We start from the raw sequence: 23,544 nt of genomic DNA, 5'->3' as shown, positions 1-23,544 counted from the left end.
TCAGCCAGAGACAGTATTTTAAAAGGTCTACCACATATTCTATTAGCACCCTCCCTGGTGGCACAACAGCTTGGAGTGCAGCGCTATGAAGCTAGCTGTAGCCGCATCAGCATGAATTCAATCCCCAGCCAGGGAGGTGACCCACATGGTGCAGCAGTCCTCCTCTGTCTCTCCCCTGCTCCCCTCAGCAGTGTACTTCATCAATCTGCCTATTCTGCTCCCCACTCTGTCTCTGGTGAATCCTCTCACCCCTTGTACCTTTGGCCTGTACCCCAGTTCTGTATACATAAATAAAATAAATCTTTTAAAAAATATTCTATTAATGATTCTACTGTAGCACAGCTATTCTTAAAAGTGAGTTGGTCTCATTAACTCCTATAGGAACCCGAAGCTTGGCATATTAGTGCAATTCAGCATGCAGAATTTACTGAACTGAATGAACTACAAAACCATGTCAGTCTTAGTTTTAAGTCTTGTTTTTATCGGTTCTTGCCCATTACAGAAGATTTTTCAGACAAACATCATCATAAATGTACACTCACTTAAATTTTCAAATTAATATTGTTGTTTGGCTTCCCCAAATCCCTGAAGCCAGATAGCAACTGTAAAAGCAGGTATTTACTTGTAGTTTAGAGATCAAAGCTGCAATATTAACAAGTCAACTAAGAAACACCAAAGTTCCCCAAGTGTAAGTATCCGGTATTATTTTCATTCTATGAAACAGGTTAAGGTTTAAAACAGACTAAAACATTTCACTCAAGATTCCCATTTCCAACAGAGACAGAACTCCATGCTAATGATTCTAAATAATCAAGAACAGTCATTGCTGAAGTTAGTACAAAGTTCATAAGGATACTTTTAAGATTTTTAAAGTTCTTTCAAAAGCTTTTTGAAACTATAATATACTCAAAGTTTCTGCAACCAAATAATAAACATTTTTCTTCTCTTTTTTCATAACTATCATTCTAATACCTTTTAATAGATCAGTGTTGGAAGGTCCATGGCATGGCTGGCAGAGAAACTACAAGGTTATGAAATTTGTGTTAACAGTCCTTGAATGGGTTTCACGATAATTTTCTGGTGGAATAAAAGGATGGAGAAGGGGTAAGGGATATTTGCTGGAAAAAAAAAAGAAAGAAAGAAGAGAAACAAAACACAGTTGTTTAGCAGTTATTCTCAGATACAAAGGACCAATGCTGATAATAAATCCTGTTCCGTCAGTTAAATTAATCTCTTTGGAATCTTGATTTCCTCATTTATAAGGAGAATACTATCCTAAGTATAAAGGACACTCAATGTTCTTTCACTCCCTCAAGAATGTGGATTTGATCCAAAAATGGATTTAATAATTTCAAAAAGTGGAAGAGGCCTAGATATCTCTCTTACGCACTCCCACCCTAAAACCATACATATGCCAATCACTACTTACCTTGTTTACCCCTTTACAATGTCAGGATAAAGATTTTAATTTACATGTAGAGATGGCTGGCTGGAGTTTTATTATAGTCATGTGCCACACAATGATGTTTCAGTCAACAACAGACAGCAGTCACCCCAAAATTCCAATGTTCGCCACAGCAGCCTCATACATGTCACGGTTATCTTTCCTTTATGTTTGATTTTATCTCGTATTTTGTTCATCTCACCATCCCACTCCTAAGATTATATTAACAGTATGTTGAAATCACCTAATTACATATTTCTTACAATGTATCCCTGTCACAAAGTGACACATGACTGTATTACATTTTAAGTCCTCATGGGGCTGTGATGGGACATGCAATTAAAGCATAGAGCATAGTGCCTAAAGATTCAATTATACTATAGTAGAAGATAGAGGCTAAAAGTCATGAACTTGGATGCAAGATTGACACAACTCGAAACTTGACAGCTACACAGTCTTGACTGAACTTCATTTCCTTGTCAATAAAGCTGGGTAAAAGAGAGAATTCACTGTTACTGAATACTAGAACCTAACACATAATAAACACTCAAGAAATGTTTGTTGTAATTGTTGATATATTTCAGAATAAATCACGCCCTTAAAATTTACCAAAATATAGTGAAAATGAAGTGAAGCATTTAAATTTCATTCAACAATATTTGAGCACTAAGGATCAGATGCTGTTCTAACAGAAGAAGCATGTACCTGTTAGAAGGGAGGCAACCACAAAACCTTAATTCTCTGTAGTATGTACCAGAGGTACTTTAATCAAATGTAAAATCCTATGAATTATAAAAAGTCTCCAATTCCAAAAGTTAAAATGTGAAAAAATACACATATTAGAATCAAAGAAATGCCATAGGAATAAAAATCAGTGACATTAATGGCTACAAAAGTTGAAATGAGAAAGTTCAAATACTATCAGCGCAGCTACATAAAAATCTGCGTCTGTATCTGAAATGAATCTAAGCCTTAAATAATAAAATACAGGCCCTCCCTGGTGGCGCAGCGGGTTAAAGCACTGCACTAAGAAGTTTAAGTCACTTCCGCATGAGTTCGATCCCTGCCTGCCCCGGAGGAGATCCACATGGCATGGCAGACCTCTCCTGACCCGCCCGCTGCTCCCGTCAGCAGTGTACTTCGTTGATCTGCCTGTTCTGCACCCCGCTCTGTCTCTGGTGAACCCTCTCACCCTCCACATCTCTGGCCTGTACCCCAGTTCTGTACGAATAAATAAATAAATCTTTAAAAAAAAATAATAAAATACAAATGAAGAGAGGTTGGGGAAACCTTCTCCAAACTATTTGGGCAAATAGTGGGAAACACTGGGTGCAGAGTTACAAAGTTCATGAACATGCTTAATTCCTGCAGAGCAACTGAGGTACATCATGGTGGTACATGTTGGGCAGGAGGAGAGAAGTGAGGGGAAGAGATGGTACATAGAGATATGAATGGAAATGAAATGTGGGGTCATGCTACAGACCTTAACCTCTATGTCAGTAGTTCCACTGACTTGCACAAGGACATTACTTATTACATGCAACTAACCTAATTAATTCCATGCTATATCTAACTGAACTACCTTAACAAAAATTTGACGAAACAATCTTATTAGCTGAATCAGATAAAAGGGCTTTTCTTCTATATCTCTCTGGTGGATCATAGTTTCACAACCACTTTAGTCGTGAAAGACTCAAATTTTCAGGCATCGAGGCACTCCCAATTTTGAAAAGCATATACAGAATGAATTACCATGTGAATAGGAAAAGCAGAAATATATTATAGCAGCATGGACTTAAAAACAAGAATCCTGTATTTTTTTAAGTATCTACAACCTTGTCTATCATAAGACCTATGAGTACTGGTGCATTTTGATTTTAAACAATTCAATGCAACAGATTGAAAATTATGGTAAACATTTTACAAATACTTAATGTTTCTCAGATGAGCCTATTTCTTTATGCCTCCAGTAATTACTTTCAACTTTGTTTTCAATTCAGTATTTATGGTTTCTAGGGCTTAAGTTTCCAATGATGAGAAACTTAATTTTATTATGTTTCTTTTTCATGCTGATTATGTTTAACACACATAAAAATGGTCACTCTGTCTACTTTTGAAAACTTCTATGGGGTAGGGACAGAAGGAGGTATTAAGTATTAGTGGCTATTTCTGGTACACCAGAGTTCCTCCCCAAACTCTGTGAAGATATTATTCACATTTTGTCTTTCCTTTTTACCTACAAAGAAAACGTCTTGTCCACTCAAAAGATATACAAGACTAACATGTTCTGGGATTCCAAACAATTACTGAAGAACTCCATAAGCAATGAGCAGAACCCAAATCACTAAACACAGTACTATCCATTCTTGGGAAACAGCAGGGTTTGGTTCAGTTGGCAACACTTCTGGCCTCTGATCAAGAGGGCACAGTCTCATATTTCACATAAGAACTACAGTTTACAGCCCTTGCTAACACTCCTGTGGAGTAATTTGAGAGGCTCTAAATGACGGTTCCAACAAAAACTAAGTATCTAGTAAAACAACATATCTGGATATATAACATGGAAATAAATTAGATATGCTAATCTTTTTCTTTTTTTTTTTTTTTGTTAAAGAAACTGTGCTTAGAAAGGGGGAAAGGTGGTTAGAAAGGAAAGAGTGTGTTTTGGCCAAAGGTAGGATAAATGAATTTATTTCATAACTACATTGACACTTGCTTTTTAAACACTGCCCTGTTAAAAAAGGATAGGGTAACATCTACAATAAAGATTTTATTAAAAGTGAGCATCTTGTTGCTAAGTATTTCTATTAAATTTAACTTCATAGTAGGATGGTGGGCTAAAAACAATAAAAAAAATTTCCAGAAATGAAAGGTTTGTATCAGATGATTTCATGTGGACAATCCAAATGCATACAACTCAGACAGGGTGGCACCAAGTGATTAACAGCCCTTTACAAAAATAGATAAATAATGTTGCAATACATGAGCTCCTATCTGAAACACTAAACTGAATTTCTCAAACCAGAAGCTTATTCTGTTCTTTAAAAATAGGCAATCTAGTAAAATCAATCTAAAACTCGTTCAAGAGGTGCCTTAATTTAAAGAGGTCCTAAATGACCCAAGGTAAACTTCCTTAAAACTATTTCCCCCCTACTTAAAATTACAGAATTAAATACTTTATTCCCATAGAAATAATTCAGCACTAAGATCATGATTAAAAACTGTGTAACTTGAACTCAATTTGTACATAACTGGGAAACATTTATCTGTGGGGCTGGTGTACCAATCTTCTCCATAAGGCCATGAATTTCCTGTTGATCTTAGTCAGAAATCACTCCTGTTTAACATTCCAAGAAGTAGAAATTCAACTAGTACAGTTCCATTAAAGAAGGTGAAATAATTGTGTCAATTCTGGGACTGTTACTGTTTTCATAATGATATAAAAACAGAGTAATACAAATCTAAATGAAATAAAATCCTAACCCAACAGTGTATAAATACCAACATGTAACTGTTAAACAATAATACACTGGTTTTTAGATAGATGTCTCTGTAACCTCTTCTCTTTGTAGTGACCTACTCTTAGTAATAAACAAAGCCAAGTGTTAAAGGACAATATTTATAAAATCCCTCACATATGATGTGCAATCACACAAATATTATCACAAGTATGCTTAAAATAATAAAGGAAACATATCAGCAGTATTGGGGAAGGAGGGTGTCCAGGGTAAACTGCCACATCTGTAAATGAGGAACCACAAAACTCACAACTTAAAAGTGTTTAATAATATGGAAGAGTATAGAACCTTTTCAATTCATCCCACCACTGTGTTAAGTGGATGTAGGAAGCTACTCACCAAGTAGGAAATTCATCCTTTATACTGATGTCGTTTCTTTTAAGAAACATGGTAAAAAAGTTAGTGGGTTCCAGTTTAACTGAACAAGTATTTTATTAATTACCAAATAAGCACAGTATTAAATGGACATTATGTATGATAGTATAGATTTAACAAGTTCTATTAAAAAAAACAAACAAACAAAAACTTGGCCCTCCCTGGTGGCGCAGCCGGTTAAAGCACAGCACAAAGAAGCTTAAGCCACTTGCGCATGAGTTCGATCCCAGCCTACCCCGGAGGTGACCACATGGCGTGGCAGACCTCTCCTGACCCACCAGCTGCTCCCCTCAGCAGTGTACTGTGTCAATCTGCCTGTTCTGCTCCCTGCTCTGTCTCTAGTGAATCCTCTCGCCCTCCGCATCTCTGGCCTGTACCGCATTTCTGTATGAATAAGTAAATAAATCTTTAAAAAAAAAAACTTGTGAGGCCAAAGCAAAATCGGTTTATGAAGCTAAAGAAATAGCAGATTTAACAGAATTAGCTTGTGATTTGGGTAGTATAAATACGTTAAGCTTTTAAGATTTGGTTACTCTGACTTTAAAGATGTTCTCCAATGTAATATGAAAAACAAAATTTACATGTGCTCAAAGGAAATTTCTTTAAATGGCTTTCTTTATATCTAAGTATAAATCACTACACTACTCAAGAAATATTAATATTCTACAAATTGGAATGTATAAAGCAACTAAACAACCACCAGCAAATTGTATGCAAAGTCCAAAAAAAAGTATTAGTTGTATTAAATAATCAGTTCAAAGTTACCACTGACTGTAAAGAACAGAAATGGAAATATGCGTAGTGTCTGGGACACTGGTTCTGAGTACAAACAGCCCATCTCCCAGAAAGCTATAAAAACCCCTTTCATGGCTTTCAGAGATGGGGGGTGCCACTATGCTTTTGTGTTAACGAAGAAAATACAAATGAGAAAAAGCTAGAATTTTTAGAATTCAATGAGTAATAAAGCTATATGTCAGTATTTTCTCAAATAGAACCTACATTTCTTAACAGTTTGCATTCGTACCAAAAGTACACTAATCACTGATCCTTTTCTTAGAAAGGAAGACCCTCTCTATTCATTCTTTCAGCCCTGAATATCAACTCCATGTTCACTTCTTCCTAAATCCCACTGTCACTAATAAAAGCCTTTTCATTTTCCTCCACAGTTAAATCACAATAAAAAAAATTCCCCCTCTAAAATAATGCTATTGATAGTATTATCAATGTTTTTCTTTAATAGTGATATTTATAAATTAAACTTAGCAAATTTTATGCTAAACGCAAGATACTGTAAGTAAAACACATCAGAAAATAATGATATATCTATATATATACAAAATTCGTATGAATTTTTTTTATTGATTTTCATAGCACTCCAGAGGTGGGAAAGGACTTAGAAATCTTGTATTTCAGTCCACCAACTTTATAGGTAAGAAAACCAAAGTTCCCGGAAGTCTGTGGCCCAGCCAGGCAACCAGTCACATAGTTAAACACTACATGACAGGCTACACTAAGTGCTGAAACACAGAGTGAACTGAATGGACCTTGAGATAATGGGTGGGGTTGGGGGAAGCCAGAGGAAGAGCAATAGGTCAGCTAAAGTCAAACAAAAAAAACTTTTTTAACCATGTGTGGGATTTTACAACATAAAATCACAACATTGTCAAAAGTTACAAAACCAATCACAAATACACAAAATCAACAAAAGGATTCAGTAATCAGTTTAGTATAAAATCCTATTCTAGCTAACCCTATCTATCCTCCAAATACAACCAAACATCACAACTCCACACAACTCCCTCCAGACATCTCTGTTCTGGGTCCTTAACCTATACTACTTAGGGCTTATCTATCACAGGTGTGGCAGGCTACTGGGTATATTCTCTCCCATTTCTAACTAATCCACCCACCTGCCCCCCTCACTGAGGATGGGGCCACTCAATGCTCAACACAAGTTATATAGCTTCACACATAGTGCTGAAGCTTCTGAGGGCATCAAAATAGAGGAAAATAATTCAAGGCTTGGGAAATGACTGGTAACATTTAAAGACAATTCTCAACATTTGGGAGTAAGCAATTAATATGTGCTGCCACCATGCTAGGTGCAGGGGTATAACAGCACCAAGTCTTTAAGTAAAAGCGTGTTTCCAATGCAGTCAGGATTCGTGAAAGGCCAGGTCAGGGGACACTAAGACAAAATGGAGCAAAGAAAAATATAGAAAGACATCCTAGGGGAATAAAACCTGAGCTGAATCTTGAAAGAAATTGTGTTTCATTCAAATAAAATAGATCCTGGAAAAGGAATGAGAAAGTGGAGATCAAGAAATCCAAAAAGCACCTCCCAAAAGTTACAATTTAGCTAAACAGAATTTCCTAACTCTCAACATTGGTCAGAGAACTAGGATATTTCCCTCAATTCTATCTGCCACAATTAAAAACACTTTCATCCAATCAAACTGTGAAGTCCAAGAATACCAGTTGGGGTACTATTTTTTAAAAGTATAATTTGGAAGATAGCCTACCATGGTACATATTTTTGATTCTTTTGATGTATGTTATTTGTAGCATGGGTTGTTTTGTTGGTAAGGGGGCAGAATAAGAATAAAAACTTTGCTATTATTCATCTCTTACAGACAATGCTTATTATCTATTTTTGAAAAACATTTTAAGTATCCAATATTAATCAAATGTCAACACTTTCAACAAGCTCGAATTAAAATTTCAATTCTTATAACACAATTTCTGATTCTATCAAATTATGCTTTCTTAAAATCTTAGGTATTGTTAAAAACCATTTTCTTAGTGATTTTGATTTTTTTCTGAAACTGAATCCAGAATAATGGGTTAACAGGTTTTTATAGAATAAAGAATACCAAAGAACAATGGCAAAAATTTTTAAGATATCAGATTATAATAAAGAGAAGCTACTATCGTCTTAGAAGTTTGACACCAATATGTAGAAAGGCTGTAAAATTAACAGGTAAGAATGTCCTGTATAGGATAAAAGCCCTATTAACTTATCATGAGCAGACCGAAGTTCATTAGTTTTGAGATGTATTACCTATCAGGTATTTCTTCTGACCACATACAGATAATCTAACGCAAAAGCCAGTTTCATTTCTTGGCGGAAAAGGGCCATGTGACAAGGGCATTTTTAATAATTTTATCCCTATTTAAAAAAGAAAACTACAGGAAAAACAGTGTTTACACAGGTAGGCAACAAAAGTTAACTTAAATCGGAAAATCAAATCCCCTGAAATATACACCCCAAATCTAAAGGATGTATATATGGAGTGAGAATTCCTTTGTCAGACAACGCCCAACATCTGTTTTTGTGAGTTTAAGAAAACTGCTGGACAAGTTCTGCATTTGATAAGAGATCTGATTTTAATTAACTAAAAGGGGGTTGGGAGAATCATTGTATTTTGTGGATGCTTAACTATTTCCTGAAATGAAAAATAAGTTTACAGCTTTAGTTTAATAATCTGTTAAGAAAGTGAGTTTCCAATGATTGAACCCTCTTGCTCTTTAAAAAGCCAGTAATGGACAATAATGGAAGAGGACAAACTTTTTGCTCAGCAGTAGCCAACTCCCTCCACACTGGCGGCAGGGCGGGGGCTGGGAGACAAGGGTGTGTAATCACTGACTTGCTCAGCAACTTTGCTGTAATGGCTTCAAATTGCAGGCCTGAGGAAATGCTCCATAAATAGCTGCTCTTTTTTTCCTGTAAAGAGCTTCATAGACGCAATACAACTCCACTACCAAAAATGGAGGCATCACCCAAGGATCCTTAAAAAAGTCAAGCACATACAACTATGGCTATCCTACTGGCCACTTACCCACTATGGGTGTATGAATCTCAAGGCTGAAATCTGATTCACTGTTTAAATTCAACTTTTACATATCAAAAATCAGAATTGATTCACTCAGTTTTTACAATACTGAATTTCATGATAAAAAAATGTTTTTATTCATCTTTAGAAAAAAATGCCTAGTTTTGAAATTAAATGTTTAAGAATGCCTTTATTTTCATTATCTCCCTTGAATTTTCATTCATAAGCAACCTAGAAATCTAGGTGCATGTGCTGTGGGACATCAAAAATAATTTGGGACATCAGAAACCACATAAACAGAAAAAACAGTCTAGAGTTACTGCCTCCTGCAGGACTTTACTTACACACATGAACAACTTAATAATTACGAAAACGTATTAGGCCCTCCCTGGTGGTGCAACCGGTTAGGAAGCAGCACTGGAAGCTATCCACAACCACATCAGTATTGAGTTTGATCCCCAGCCCCAGAGATGACCCACATGATGCAGCAGAGACCTCTCCTATCTCACCTGCTACTCCCCTCAGCAGTGTATTTCAGCAGATCTGCATTTTCTGCTCCCCATTCTGTCTCTGTTGATTGAATCCTCTCACTTCTGAACCTCTGGCCTCCACCCCAGTTCTTATATTCTTATATGCATAAATAAATCTTTAAAGGAAAAAACTTCCAATCCACCATGTGTGGTAGGCTGAAAAAAATAGCCTCAATATTTTGCTGCTTCCCTCCAAGCCCCTTCTGCTCCCCCCCCACCCAATGAGCAAAGTTTATTTCCCAAACCTTTGAATATGGGCTGACCTTGGCACATAACGCAATCAACATAATTTAACAGAAGTGACACAGTGTAATGATCTAAGGAGGCTCTAAAGCTTTTGGAAGGCCAAAAAAAAAAAAAAAAAAAAAAGAGGATGAAGATCCTCTTAGAAGGCTCCTGCCAGCATGCAAGGAGACCAAGTCTACACTAGGAATGTGAAAGATCTTCTGCAAAAGGCAACTGCCTGCCAGACAGGAGAGCAAGTGTCAAAAGGAAACCTAATTGCTGACACCTTGATCTTGGCCTTCCCAGGTTCCACAGCTGGGAGAAATAAATTTTTGTTGTTTAAGCTACTCAGTCTATGGCTTTCTGTTATGATAGCCAGAGCTGACTAAGACAACCAGTAACAGCAAACGACCTCAATGTGGCTTACTATAAAACAAATTTGAAATCTTAACAGCCTAGTATTTTGTGAACAATTATATTCACTTCTTTATTACTTCATTCCTGAAACTACCAACTTCCTTCCAAACCATACTGAGGTAAAGAATTCTCACTACTCTGTGTTCCACAAAGGCTTTATTAATAACTAAAAGTCCTAGATTTAAAAAGTTTCCACTATAACTTGTAATTGCAATAAGCAGAGTATTAGCTTTGTTTCATAATCTATTTTGATAGTTATTAATAAGCATATATTTCTTTGGTTCTGACAATATAAAATAGACTAAATTATTTCTACTCTAGTAAGACAAATTTTACAGCTTATTCAGAAAGAAAAAGAAAAAAAAAGATACTTATTTACCTAAGTTGTACAATCTTGCATACATGCAAGAAACCCAGAATGATTAATTTGCCCACGTAGCTTCAGATGCCATCTTTCAGAGCAAGAGGTGTGTATCAGCTACATACAGTACAACAAAATGAAAGAAATCCATGTCAACTAGTATTTTCTGACAAATATACATGGGATATAACCACTTTTGACAATGTTTACTTAACACATGGCCCTTAGTTATAAAATAAATTAAGTTTTTTGACATTAGAAGAATTCTTTTTAAAAAATGCCCAAATGTCAGAGAGCACATTTATCAATTTGCAATTTTATTTTGATAAAGAAAGGAGTTTTCTGGTATTCAAATATTCATGGTGGGAAAGACAAGTGCTAACACAAACCTTTGTCTCTTCTCTCCAGATTCACTGAGTTGAACAAGCCCAGGAACAAAACTTGAGTAACATCTCTCTTCCCACAGATCCAGTAGCTACTGTAGTTACCACAACATCCACTGTTAGGTTATGAAAATTCTTACCTGTGGTGTGATCGGCAGTAACTGAAAACTGAAGAAGAGTCAGGGACACAAAGGGCTTTGTCTTCAAAAGCTGAGGACAATGATACTGATTTTCTGTATCATTATCTACAGTTATCCTGTCACCCATTAAAAGAGGTCTGTACTGAGGGCACAGCAGGTAAAAGCACAGCACTGAAAAGCTAAAGCCACTTCAGCATGAGTTCAATCCCTGCCAGGTAGGTGACCCACATGATGCAGCAGACCTCTCTCTTGACCCGCCCACTGCTCCCCTCAGCAGTGTACTCGTTGATCTTAGTCAGTCAGCCTGTTCCACTCCCCACTCTGTCTCTGGGAATCCTCTCATTGCCCCTGCACCTCTGGCCTGTACCCCAGTTCTATATGCATAAATAAATCTTTAAAAAAAAAAAAAAAAAAGATCTGTACCAGTCCGAATAGGAGAGTCTGCATACACTCCAGCTGGAAGGGGTTAAAAGAGATCCCATTACATCACCTGGAACCCATCCAAACTACAGGATCTCAGAAACATAACCTCTATCAGTCTCAACATGTGTAAAGGAAAAACAGAAACATCTGTATTTTAGCCAGCTCTTCCCCAGAGTCACTCAGGAAAGGCTGGTAAATTTAATTGTGACCCCATCACTCGTAAGGATTAGTTGCAGGTAGGGTTCTTAGACATCTCTATTTATTCAGATCATTTCTACACATAACACTTGGTTATGTAAAAACTGGTTCGACATTATTTAGGTATGCTATACTGATTTTGTTCTATGTCTTCATACCATTCAACATTTTAATTCCTTCTACCACCCAGAAATATCTAACATTTAGGTATCATTTAACCCCCTTTATGCTGGTCACGTAAGATTTTTAAAAAGGGATGCTTTCTCCTCCCACAAAAGATTTTCACATGTAAGCACCTTTTAACCTCATTAAGCAGAGTCTGCTGAAAACATAGACCTGGAGAAAATCAACATGAGATCATCAACAAAAGATCCTAACACATCTCAGTTATAAACCTTAAAATGAAACACAAATAGAAACATCTCCAGCATCATATACACAAAGATTTAACTTTCCAGTTTCACTATCCCTTAGTTTTTTCAGAATCCAAACTCTGAACAAAATTCCTGTATAGTCCAATGTGAAACACCAGTTTCTTGAAGAAAATCTAACACATAAGGATATAAACAAGCAAAACTAACACTATAGACACAAATATAACTGACACCATCATCTGCCTGATTAGTTTTTTTAGACAAGTGTTCATTAAAAAAAGGATCTTGTGGGCCCTCCCTGGCCATGCAACAGATTAAAGCACAGCACTATGAAGCTATCCTTAGTCACTGCAACACTAGTTCAAACCCTGGTTAGGAAGGCAACCCACATAGCATGGCAGACCTTTTCTGACCCACCCGCTGTTCTCCTCAGCAGTGTATTTCAGTAGATCTGCCTGTTCTGCTCCCCACTCTGTCTCTGTTGAATCCTCTCACTTCCCCTCCCCACATCCTCGTATCTCTGGCCTGTATCCAAGTTCTTGTATGCATAAATAAATAAATCTTTAAAAAAAAATCTTGTAATATTTCAGTCAAATCATATTAGATGGTCGAGTCACTGTTTGCAAATATACCCTGACAACTGTATAGTTGTCAATCTAATAATTACAAGTTGAATTCATAAAAATTCATCCTATGGGGCCCTCCCTGGTGGTGCAGTGGGTTAAAGCACAGCACTAAGAAGCTTAAGCCACTTCCGCATGAGTTTGATCCCAGCCTGCCCAGGAGGAGATCCACATGGCATGGCAGACCTCTCCTGGCCCGCCCGCTGCTCCCCTCAGCAGTGTACTTCGTCAATCTGCCTGTTCTGCTCCCCACTCTGTCTCTAGTGAATCCTCTCACCCTCCGCATCTCTGGCCTCTACCCCAGTTCTGTATGAATTAATAAATTTTAAAAAAAATTTCATCCTATGTATTTTTTGCAAACCTATTGCATATCTCATTGCCTGCCCAAGTAGGGGACAAATAAGTTATTTTTCAGAGAAACAGACCAAGCGGTAAAGGATCCCAAAACCTAACCATGAATAGAGATGAAGTCCACACTGAAAGTCTAGCAGCAAGTCTCCACACCAGTCAAAGAAACACCACAGAGAGACAGGGCCCTCGCAGACTTTTATCTGGAGAAACTGGCCACTACAACATAACTATGAAACTGACATTTGGGCCTTCTTCAACGTATCACTCTCCAGTGAAACCCACTTAGGACACTGAAAGCAGAAGAAAAATTTAAAAGAAACCCCCACTATAATATCCTCAGAGAGATAACACATACAATCGTGAAATAACAACACTTTTATGTTATTAAAAATAACAGGAGCAATGAACTCGGAAGAAATTAAGAATTATTAGGATAACAGCACTGCACACCTTTAAGAGGACATAGCTTACACTGAAGACTGAGGTGCCAAACCATACAATCTTTACCATGAATTTAAAAAGATAAAACACATAATGAAATTTAAGATACCCAAAAAAATAAAGTAAAAAAATACTAAAATTCTCAAGGAAGCAAATTTATGTTAACTGGTCAGAAACTTTGAAGTCAGAATAAAATGGGGCAATCCCTTCAAAATGCCAAGGAAAATAACTTAATCTTTAATTCTACAACCGACTGCCCATCAAACGTCAACAGATATATTTTTAGACATAAATGACCAAAATAGTTGCCTACCATACATCTCTTTTCTCAGCAAATTCTTGGAGGACAAACCTGCTTTATCAATGAATAAATCCAGAAAGAGAAAACTAGTAAATGGGGTATCCAGCTAAGAGTAGGGAAGGGCAGAGAAGAGCCAGGGTAAAAGTAGAAGTCTTAGCAGTACAGCTCTGAAGCACAGCAAAGGCAGTCCTCTAGCCCAGAGTAGGAAGACAAAAGACTCTGGGAGGTGGGTCTCCAAGGGGGCCAAAAAGCAATGGAAATACAAATGAAAAAACAGGCAATTAACAATTCCAAGAAAATAACAAAGTTATTTGGAAAACTCATAGCAGTTCAGCTTTAGGCAAGCAACAGAAAGCATTAACAATGTAAAGACACTTTTAAAAAACCAAAATAATTATACTGGGACGATGAAGGAAATGAAGTATTTCGGGCAATGCAGGTAATTCAAGAAATAAGTCTCACATATTTTATAAATATAATATTTATAATGGAGTCTCAAAGGAATTGCTGTGAATGCAAACCAGAAAAAATGAAAAGTGGGGTCAGAAGTGCTACTTTTCATTGTTAGAAAATAAATGGATTTTCTAAATCTATGAGTATTACTCCCTTAAAAATTAAATTTAGGCCTTCCCTGGTGGCGCACCGGGTTAAAGCACAGCACTGAGAAGTTAAAGCCGCTTCCGCATGAGTTCGATCCACGCCTGCCCCGGAGGTGACCACATGGCTTGGCAGACCTCTCCTGACCAGCCCGCTGCTCCCCAGTGTCTCTGGTGAAGCCTCTCGCCGCCCCTGCACCTCTGGCCTGTACCCCAGTTCTGTATGCATAAATAAATCTTTAAAAAAATTAAATTTAAATTATATGTGATGATATAAATACAAGTATTTTCAAATCCCCCTCCACTATTTTTCTCCTGCATTTTCCAATTCTCTACTAAATATGTGTTACTTTTAAAATAAAAATTATATACCTAGTTAAAAATCCATAAAGTAAAATAAGAGTAAGACAAAGAAAAGTTTTATAAATATAAAGGAACCCCATTTTCATGCTTTTACAGGGGGAAAAAAATTGTCCACATTGGATCCCCACATCCTAGGTTATAGGGGTTACTTCGCTCTGGAAAGCCTACTCCATATGACATATACTTCAGGATTAAGTGAAAAGTCAAATCACAAACATCTCATTCAATTCTATGAAAGCACACAGTACCCCTCAGGAAGTCATCCAACTCTAATCCCCAATCAAAGAAGCAGTAAAGTTTTCATACATGTATCAAAAAAACCTCTCTAAACATACTTACTCTCCAATAAAGACCTCACTTTAAAAAAAAAAAAAAACACAACTCTCCTCCTTTTAGGTTAGCTAAGCAATTGCAGAAGGAAAAAAGGAAATTTTTAACGAAATGAATTCTCTCCACCAGTCCTAAACTGGGATTCACATGAAATATTTAAGACTAATGACTAACTGTCCCTGTGAAGGAACAGAGAGAAACACAACACTAAAGTGAGTATCACTTACCAGAATACAACACAAACTTTTTGATGGAAGAAAACATGGATATTTTAGTAGAGACCCCTATTTGTGTTATTCTGTTATTTTGCAACATTATTTAGAACATCTTACCATCTGCTGTTAAAAATTGGTTCTATTGATGCTAAGACTCCATTGAGGATTAAACTACTGACAACTTTTCCTTATCTAAAATATTAAAGAGAAAGAAAAACAAGGAGCATTATAATTTATACCAAACACTTTTGTTTGCTTTTAGAGGGGGGTCATGCCCTACGCAAATAAAAGTGCTTCCAGGGTGGCAGTACTTGTTCCCAGGAAACTCAGTGCTCCAGTACTTGAGCAACCAGAGCCATGAAGCAATTCTTCTTCATAAGAACAGCAACGTCCCTTTCATGGCTTGAAGTTCTGATTAATCCTGAAATCAGAGCCTTTTTTGTAAGTAGTACATTGCTTAGTAACCAGAGTTATAGAACCACACAACTCTTTAAGACCTCCCTTTATATACTGCTACTCAGCTATTATTGAACATTCAAGCCATAATTAATGGCTAAATTATGCTACTACTAAAGGTAGCAAATTAAGTTTGAATAATCTTAAACCTTAATGATTGATTTTTAAAATGACTTCACTCTGATTTGCCCTAACCCTTCAGTGACGTATCTTTGACATCTAAATATTAGGTTGGGTGTAGGTTCACCTCCCGAAGCATCTCAAAGTAAAAGGCAATTCTGAGTCCTGCTAGTATTACTATTTCAGGATGTTTATTTACATTATTTTTCTAACTATAAAGTTCAACATGATCTCATAACTACAAAACTTTAAGTTTCCATGATTCAAATACTATATATATTTGAAACATACTATATATATTTTGTTTTAAAAGTTAACATGAGACTTTTGGGGAGAATTATTTTTTTGATTATTAGTTTTTAAAGAAAAGTAGCTTGCTTCTTGCAGCCAACTGTAGTATGTAAGCATCTAGTTTGATAACTAAATCTTTAATTCACACTAAAAATACTGATTACTTTCCCCAGGAAATAAATTAATCTGTCTCTGTGTTCTATTTGTTCTGTCACATCCACTATCTCCCAACTGTTTTTCTTCTGTCACTATAGTCAAGGGTTCCTCCAGAGTTTTTCTGCCTGAATCACAGTGGCACTGCAGGCCATTCTTCCCCTGGATGCCCACCCACTGAGCACAAGTAAGCAATTTTTTCTGAGTGTTAAGGGCATACTTTCATCTCTCCCCACTCGACCTCAACAGCAAGACAAACAGAGAAAGTTCGCTCTCCTTAGAGTATTCCCTAAGGGGAATACTCTACAATTTAAATTGGTTTGTTTGTTGCAGCTTAATCAACATTTAAAGGCAATATTATAAAGCTTCTCACTTTTAAAAGGAAACCATTTACAAAAGTTATCTTTAATGTAGTAAGAACCCCCCCAAAAAAGCCACAGACTCTTAACATAGCTATATTATTCTTTATGAAACTGTCCCTTTCTAAGACATCTAATCTTTATTGTAGCAACAAAAGATGTTATGAATTTACAGTTCTTAAGTGGGAGAAGATACATAAGATCAAATCATAGTAAGAAAGAACTTAAATCATGTTTTTTAACGGATACATTTTTGAGCAGCTTTAATTAAGATTCTGGAGGATTTTTTTCCAAAAGTAACAAATGTAGCAAAAAGAGAATCAAAGCATTTACAGTGACCAGCACATCTGCAAAGCTAGTTCATTTAATGCTGGAATGCTGGCTAAGATATAAAGCTGAATTGCTGAAATCTCTGAAAAAATATCACTTTAAACTGTGGATGAAGATATCCACTATAGCTTTTAATCAAATCACTTACAGAAAACCTGACTCTTCAGAGACTAAAAACACTGTGGTCAGTTACTCAGAAAATGATAAATAAAACAAATCAATCTTTTTAAAAGCTATTAGACAACCTTATAAAAGTAATGTAAATCCAAACTTTTAAACCACATTAGATTTCTTAAATCAAATTGTAAGTTCCTATATGTTACATTATATACAAAAGTTCTTTGTACCGTGTTAATAGCTACAAGGTATAAGATTCAATAAAATAAATCTGAGAAGAAAAAAAAAGACTCCTTGTAACCAGAGATATTATAGAACACTAATTCAGGAAGTTATTCAGCAGCTTATAAAGAAATAGGAAGTTGTTGACCAACTACTTGAAAAAGTATTTCCTGTAGGAAAACTGTAAGACAGCTGAAGAATGCAGCAATTCTCAAAATAATAGAGAATTCTTTTTAAATAAAAGCTCAATATACTGTGTTGGAGAAATTAGTTTTAAACAGTAATTTCAGTTGACAAGCAACATATATAACACAGACTAATAAAGTTTTTTTTAACATATGTTTTGCCATCATACCAAACTTGCATAGACTATTGATAAACACAGGCATACCCTATTTCCCCCATACCACTTGCCAAGTTGAGGTACAAGTCTTGTCGTTCAGATGATCTAAATGACCCAGGAAAGGCTTTAAAAATACTAATCTTGGCTTGCCTATAATCCTGCAGTAATTATGCTACCTTAAAACAGGCCAGGCAACTTCCAAATTCATTCATCTATGGTCATAAGACAGCAATAAGCTGTTTCCAAAGCTTCCAATCAAATTACAATCATCTTGCATGTCTGGACCACTTACGGTCAGATTTCTTCCTGCAAAGTATAAATCTCAATAAATTATATACTTTGTAAATTGTAAGTTAGTTGCAGTATCTAAAAGATACATAGTAAGGTATAATTTTTCATTATTGAAATGAGTGTACAATATGCATGTTGTTGAAGCTGTTCATTCTGCACCTATGACTGCAAAGAGAGTCTAATTTCAAAACTAGAATAAAAATGAATTTGCCTGTGCAGTGAATAAAAATAAGTATGTTTGTGATAACTCACCTAGCCCACATCATCATGGAAATAACTAACAAGTGGATATGAACTAATCTTCATATAACTTTTCTCTAAACTGAATACTGTTCATAAAGCAAACATTCTTCACAACAATAAGAAATTTCACCTGCCTGCAGTACCCATCTAACACATCAGAACTTATGGGTCCTCTCTATAATTCCTGAAAGGTAATAATGTATCCATGATTTTGCCTGCTCTGAAGGTATGAGTCAGGAAAATTACTCCATGGAATTAAAAAAAAATAAAAAAAAGCCCTCATGTTTCTTACCATATAATAAACCTAGCTTTACTCCTATGTGAAAGTCCCTCAAAAATCTCTTTATGAACATTATGCAATTTGGAGTAAGTTATATGAAGATTAGTTCATATCCACTTGTTAGCTACTTCCATAATGATGTGGGCTAAATGAGCTGTCACAAACATACTAATTTTTATTCACTGCACAGGCAAATAAGATTAAGTACAAAAAGACTAGGAGAGCATCAAAGTTGATCTTTAACCTTATACTTTTAGCCACAGCATCAACCAAAGAAAACAGCCAACCAGGCTATTACACTGTTTAAAACCCTCCCTAGGCCAGCATGTGACCCAGCAGGGAGAGGTTCAAAAAAGTACAGCCTTTCTTTTTCCTCCTAACAACCTGGTTTGTTTCCATTCCTTTTCCCTTCAAGACACATCCCTCACAGCTAGCAGCTCTTTCAATCATTTACTTTGGAAGTCTGCTTGAGAACAAACGATCTTGCTCATGCAGATGAGTTTGCCAGACTTGTGTGTACTTTCCAGTCTCAGGCCCTTTATTGTTCTGGTTGAAACCTGACCCTTTGAAATGGATACCAAGACACCAGAAAAAAACGAATTTAAAAAGGAAAAAAAAAAAAAAATGCAGGAAAGGGGGCAAAAAACTATAGAAACTTTTCCTAGACCAAACTCTTTCTTCTGATCTCCTCCTATGTACACCTGTCACAAAACTCAACCTTGTATTACAAGGTAACAACCTAACTTGAAAAATGATCAATATTAAATGCTAATTAAGAAATATAGGAAAAATTAGTGCCATTAAGTTGTGTGATCTGTTAAATATTATACTGCTAAGACAATCTACTAATGTAATCTAGTAGACAAAAGACTGTCAATACTTGAATTACTTTCCACTATTAATCTCAACCTTAATATTCTGTTAAGTATTATTTCAAAAATGAGTTCAGTATAATTACTTCCAGTTAAATTTATACACTTAATCCAGTAAGTAAGACAAAAATTTTAAGGTCTTAAGAGCTTAAAACTTAGGAGGATAAAACTGTTTTTGTTTCACTTTATTAACATTATACCATTTTGTCAAAAATAAAAAGGTCAATAAAAATAACCCGGTGACCATTTTGTTTTCCCATTTTGTTTTCAAACCTACCGGTTTGAAAAATGTTTGCTACTTAGAATATCAAACCTGAAATTTTGCTTTGGAAACTACTGGTAATTTTCATCAAACTACAATTGAAAAGCTTATCATTTCACATTTTAAAATACTGTAAAACTGAACTTCCAAAGGTATCTTATTTGTTGGCTATTCGCCTCTAGCAATAAAATAGCTATTTAAAAAGATGTATTTTATAAAATCACAGAAGCCCTATCATTCTCACAGTTTGAAATTTGTCAGGATATTCTTTTAGTTTTGAGCTGGGCTAATTAATAATTTGACACAAATTCAAAATGAGGATATCCAAACTGCCATAAAAGAAAAGACTATTTATTAAAAGGTTCTGAATCAATCAAGCTTTCCAAAATATTATAAAGTATTCAGGGGTCACACCAAGGGAAAAAAAATTGTAGGGGAAAAAACAAACTTAGCTTTATATTAGTATTAAGCAAAAGAAAAACACCTGTGATGTTCCATATCTTGATAGAACTTTACTCTCTTTTCCAAACTTTACTTTTCTTAGAAAACAACCTCCTACTTACTTTAAGAAGTATCTCTGACCAGATGAAGTCTTGGCCATCTCCCAGCCAGCCGGCAGAGGTACTTCATCAGGTATCTCAAAAGAAGGCTGTCGGAGGTGCTGAGCTGTGGGTGCAGCTGCTGGGCCAGAAACCACTCCGGTGGGAGTCAGGGTTCCAGGAGACACGGAGCCCTGTGTCAGGGAAGCTGGGGAGGAATGAGCTCGAGTGTGCTGAGGAGTTAGGGCTCCAGCAGTGCCTGTATCGGTACTGGCCTAGAAGGAAAATTAAGTGAGAATTTCTTTAAAATGATTTTTAAAGAGAGTCCTTTGGAATTGCCTAGATGGATGTCTGGTTGTAATGAAATTCTGAGTGCTAATGACAAGTTTCAACATTTAATATCTGGCACAGAACACAGGTTTGCAGACAGATACTTTTAAATGACTTACGTAATTTAAACGTACTTTTACAAACACTTGTAGTTTTATTAAGCAGTATATCTGAGTGAATTTCTACCTACAATAGAGACATACTTTCAACATCTTTTAGAGACAAATAATATAGAATGAAATATTCTTAAAAATAATGCTAGTGGAATTTTAAAACCTAATTTGTAAAAGGCCAAGTCAGTAAGGGCACTATTACAAGTTTTAGAATATTCCAGGTATAGGAATATAATTAACCATGTATGATAAAAACTGTCTTTAAACTAGGTTTTACATAGTTTTCCCCCCCTATGTCAAGCTATAAACACAGCAATCTTTTTTTTCCCTCTCAACTCAAGTCAGACAACTTTCAATGAATGCAGAGCCATCCAAATGTCCTCACAAGCCATCTCATGAATGGAAGGAAAACCCAACCCAATACTTATCTAGACAACAAAGATATCAATAGTTCAACAATGTTATGACTTAAGTACTCACACAGATAGATTACAACTGTGTACCAGTAGGAAAAACTTGTACTGAGACCCCAGATATCTGGATTTCAATCCAAACTAGTGTGGAATATTTTAATCTCTGTGAGCCTGCTTTTTTATGATGGAAAATGATATATCCGTGTGAATGTAAAGAGATGAATTTGCATCAGTAACTTTGTGGACAATATAGTATTTACAATTCATTTTCATACAATTCACACACTCATAATTATTTGAATTTCTTGATTAGAATTAGGCTTTATATTTTAAAAAAAAGTTTGAATCTCCTAGATTCATTCATACAGGAGGCAAGGAAGGGAGTCTGGAAGCAATCAGCTGGGACATATTAATGCCTTCCAGTCAAGTGGTGTACATTTTCTAAGTTTCCAATCAAGTTAATTATAATTAGGAAATCATTAGCAGAAATAAAAACTAAACTTGGAGATACACAACATTTAAGTAAGAAACTTATTTTAAAAAAATAAAAGTATATTATTAGTATGAATCCAGACTACTGGCTATAAATTCTAACTTATTTATTTTTACTTATTACTGCAATTATTACTTTTCAACTGCAATTCTTTTTTGGCATATAGATATCACAAAATGGGGAATTCAACGCTTACGTGTACTGTACTTTCAAACAGATTTAAGTATCACCAGCTGAGCTGTGATGTCTGTAAAGGTGCAATGCCAACACACATTTGCCCCTCTGTCCAGAAACCGCCCTTGGAGCGGTCAGAGAAAAGAGTGCACTAAGTCTGCCTCTTATAAACTGAAGGTTTTAGAGAAGCACTTGATTTTCGTTCCTGTTCTTCAACCTAGGTTTTGTTCGCAGGTTAACTGAGTTTTTCCGAGTTCCAAAGCCCCTTGGTATGCAACAGGCACAGATACAACAGGCATGCAAACAGGAGGGAGAAAGGGAGTGCGGGCGAGAACTCTTCTTTCCACTCAAGTTACAGTCCGAGTGGACCAACTACATCGCAGTATTTGGAAAACCAATTAACTTTTCGGGCAAAGTTCCTACGCTGAAGTTTAGCCAGAAGCAAGTTCTACACACACACACACACACACACACACACACACACACACACACACAAAGGCAAGAAATATAGAAAATAAACTACACTAAACAAATCTACTGGGACCTGTCGGAATGTTAACACTTTCATAAGTTTCATATCAGTGTTGGCTCAAGTCCACGAATCACCAAACAGCCATGCTCATATCCTCAATAAGAGTGAAATAGCAATGGCGAGCCTCGAATTAGTCATCGCTTCCCAAACATCAACTTTTAATCACAGCAGAACTAGGCAGGACTCGGCCTGTGAGTCAACCTGCAATGTATTATCAAAGGCTTACGTTAAAACCAGGGCGCAGAGCGCTCCAGTAGGTCCTGCGCAACTCGGGGGGGGGGGTGGGGGGGGAGGACAGCGTCCCGGCGGCCTGTAAATAGGATCCGCCGCGGGCGGTAGCAGCGAGGAGCGAGCCCGCCCGAGTTTCAGGGCGCTGGGAAGCAGCGCGGTGAAAAGCACCAACTCCACAATCAACTTCCAGGAAAGTCTGGATCCTGCATTCAGAAGGAGCCCGGGCCCCGAGGAAAACACGATTTCAGGAGGGGGAGGGGACGGGCAGAGGGGGGAGGGGGCAAAACGGAGCTGTTCCACCCCCACCCCTAATCTACCCTGGAAAACAAGAGAACAATTATCTGACTCCCCCGGAGACGGGAGGGAACCTAGAGGCTCCGCAGGACCAGGGGCCCCGGGCCCCATTCCCCGCCGGCGGCCCTCGCCCCGCCCCGCCCGGCCAGGCCCGGCCCGGCCCGCGGCGCTAGCGAAGGTGCAAAGAGCGGGAGGCGCGCGCATTGTGCCAGACCCCCCGCCCCCCGGTAACCCCAGAGAGAAAGAAAGGAAGCGAAGCCGGGGGCAGCACGCTCCAAGGGGTGGCCACCGCGCGGAGGAACTCCCAGGGGAGACACGAAATCTCGGCCCCGCACTCCGTCCTCGGCGGGCGCCGCACCCCGTCCTGCCCCGCCCCCACCCGCCGGCCCTCAGTGCCCCCCGCCCGCCCGCCGGCGCCCCAGCCCGGGGCCACGAGGGGGGAAGGGGCGCAGTTACCTGTCGTGAGTGGGACTTAGGCTCCGGCGGCTTAAAGAAAGAGTCCGGCAGGTTCCGTAGCCTCATGGGCAAAGTCTGGGGCACATTGGCCGTCTTGGGGTTCATGACGGCATTGAAGAGCGCCTCCAGGTCGGTCTCCGAGTCCCCCCGGACGTGCACGATTTGGTGCCCGGCCGGGGGGGCCGGCGG

At 37.4% G+C, this 23,544-nt stretch overlaps 1 protein-coding gene across 1 annotated transcript in view; it reads right to left on the bottom strand.

The window, feature by feature from the left end:
• YAP1 (Yes-associated protein 1) overlaps positions 1-23,528 on the bottom strand; it is a 104,795-nt gene extending 81,267 nt beyond the window's left edge. Inside the window, exons 1-2 of the mRNA XM_012729953.1 lie at positions 23,356-23,528; positions 20,344-20,594 (exon numbers count right to left, since the gene is read on the bottom strand). Coding sequence (XP_012585407.1) covers positions 20,344-20,594; positions 23,356-23,460 — 356 coding nt within the window. The 5' untranslated portion in view covers positions 23,461-23,528. The remainder of the gene's footprint in view (positions 1-20,343; positions 20,595-23,355) is intronic.
• Positions 23,529-23,544: the final 16 nt, after the last annotated feature.

This window comes from Condylura cristata, unplaced genomic scaffold (assembly GCF_000260355.1).
Source record: "Condylura cristata isolate star-nosed mole 26May11 unplaced genomic scaffold, ConCri1.0 scaffold00025, whole genome shotgun sequence".
In the NCBI taxonomy this organism is placed as follows: Eukaryota; Metazoa; Chordata; class Mammalia; order Eulipotyphla; family Talpidae; genus Condylura; species Condylura cristata.
This window is presented reverse-complemented; position numbering and strand designations above follow the sequence as displayed.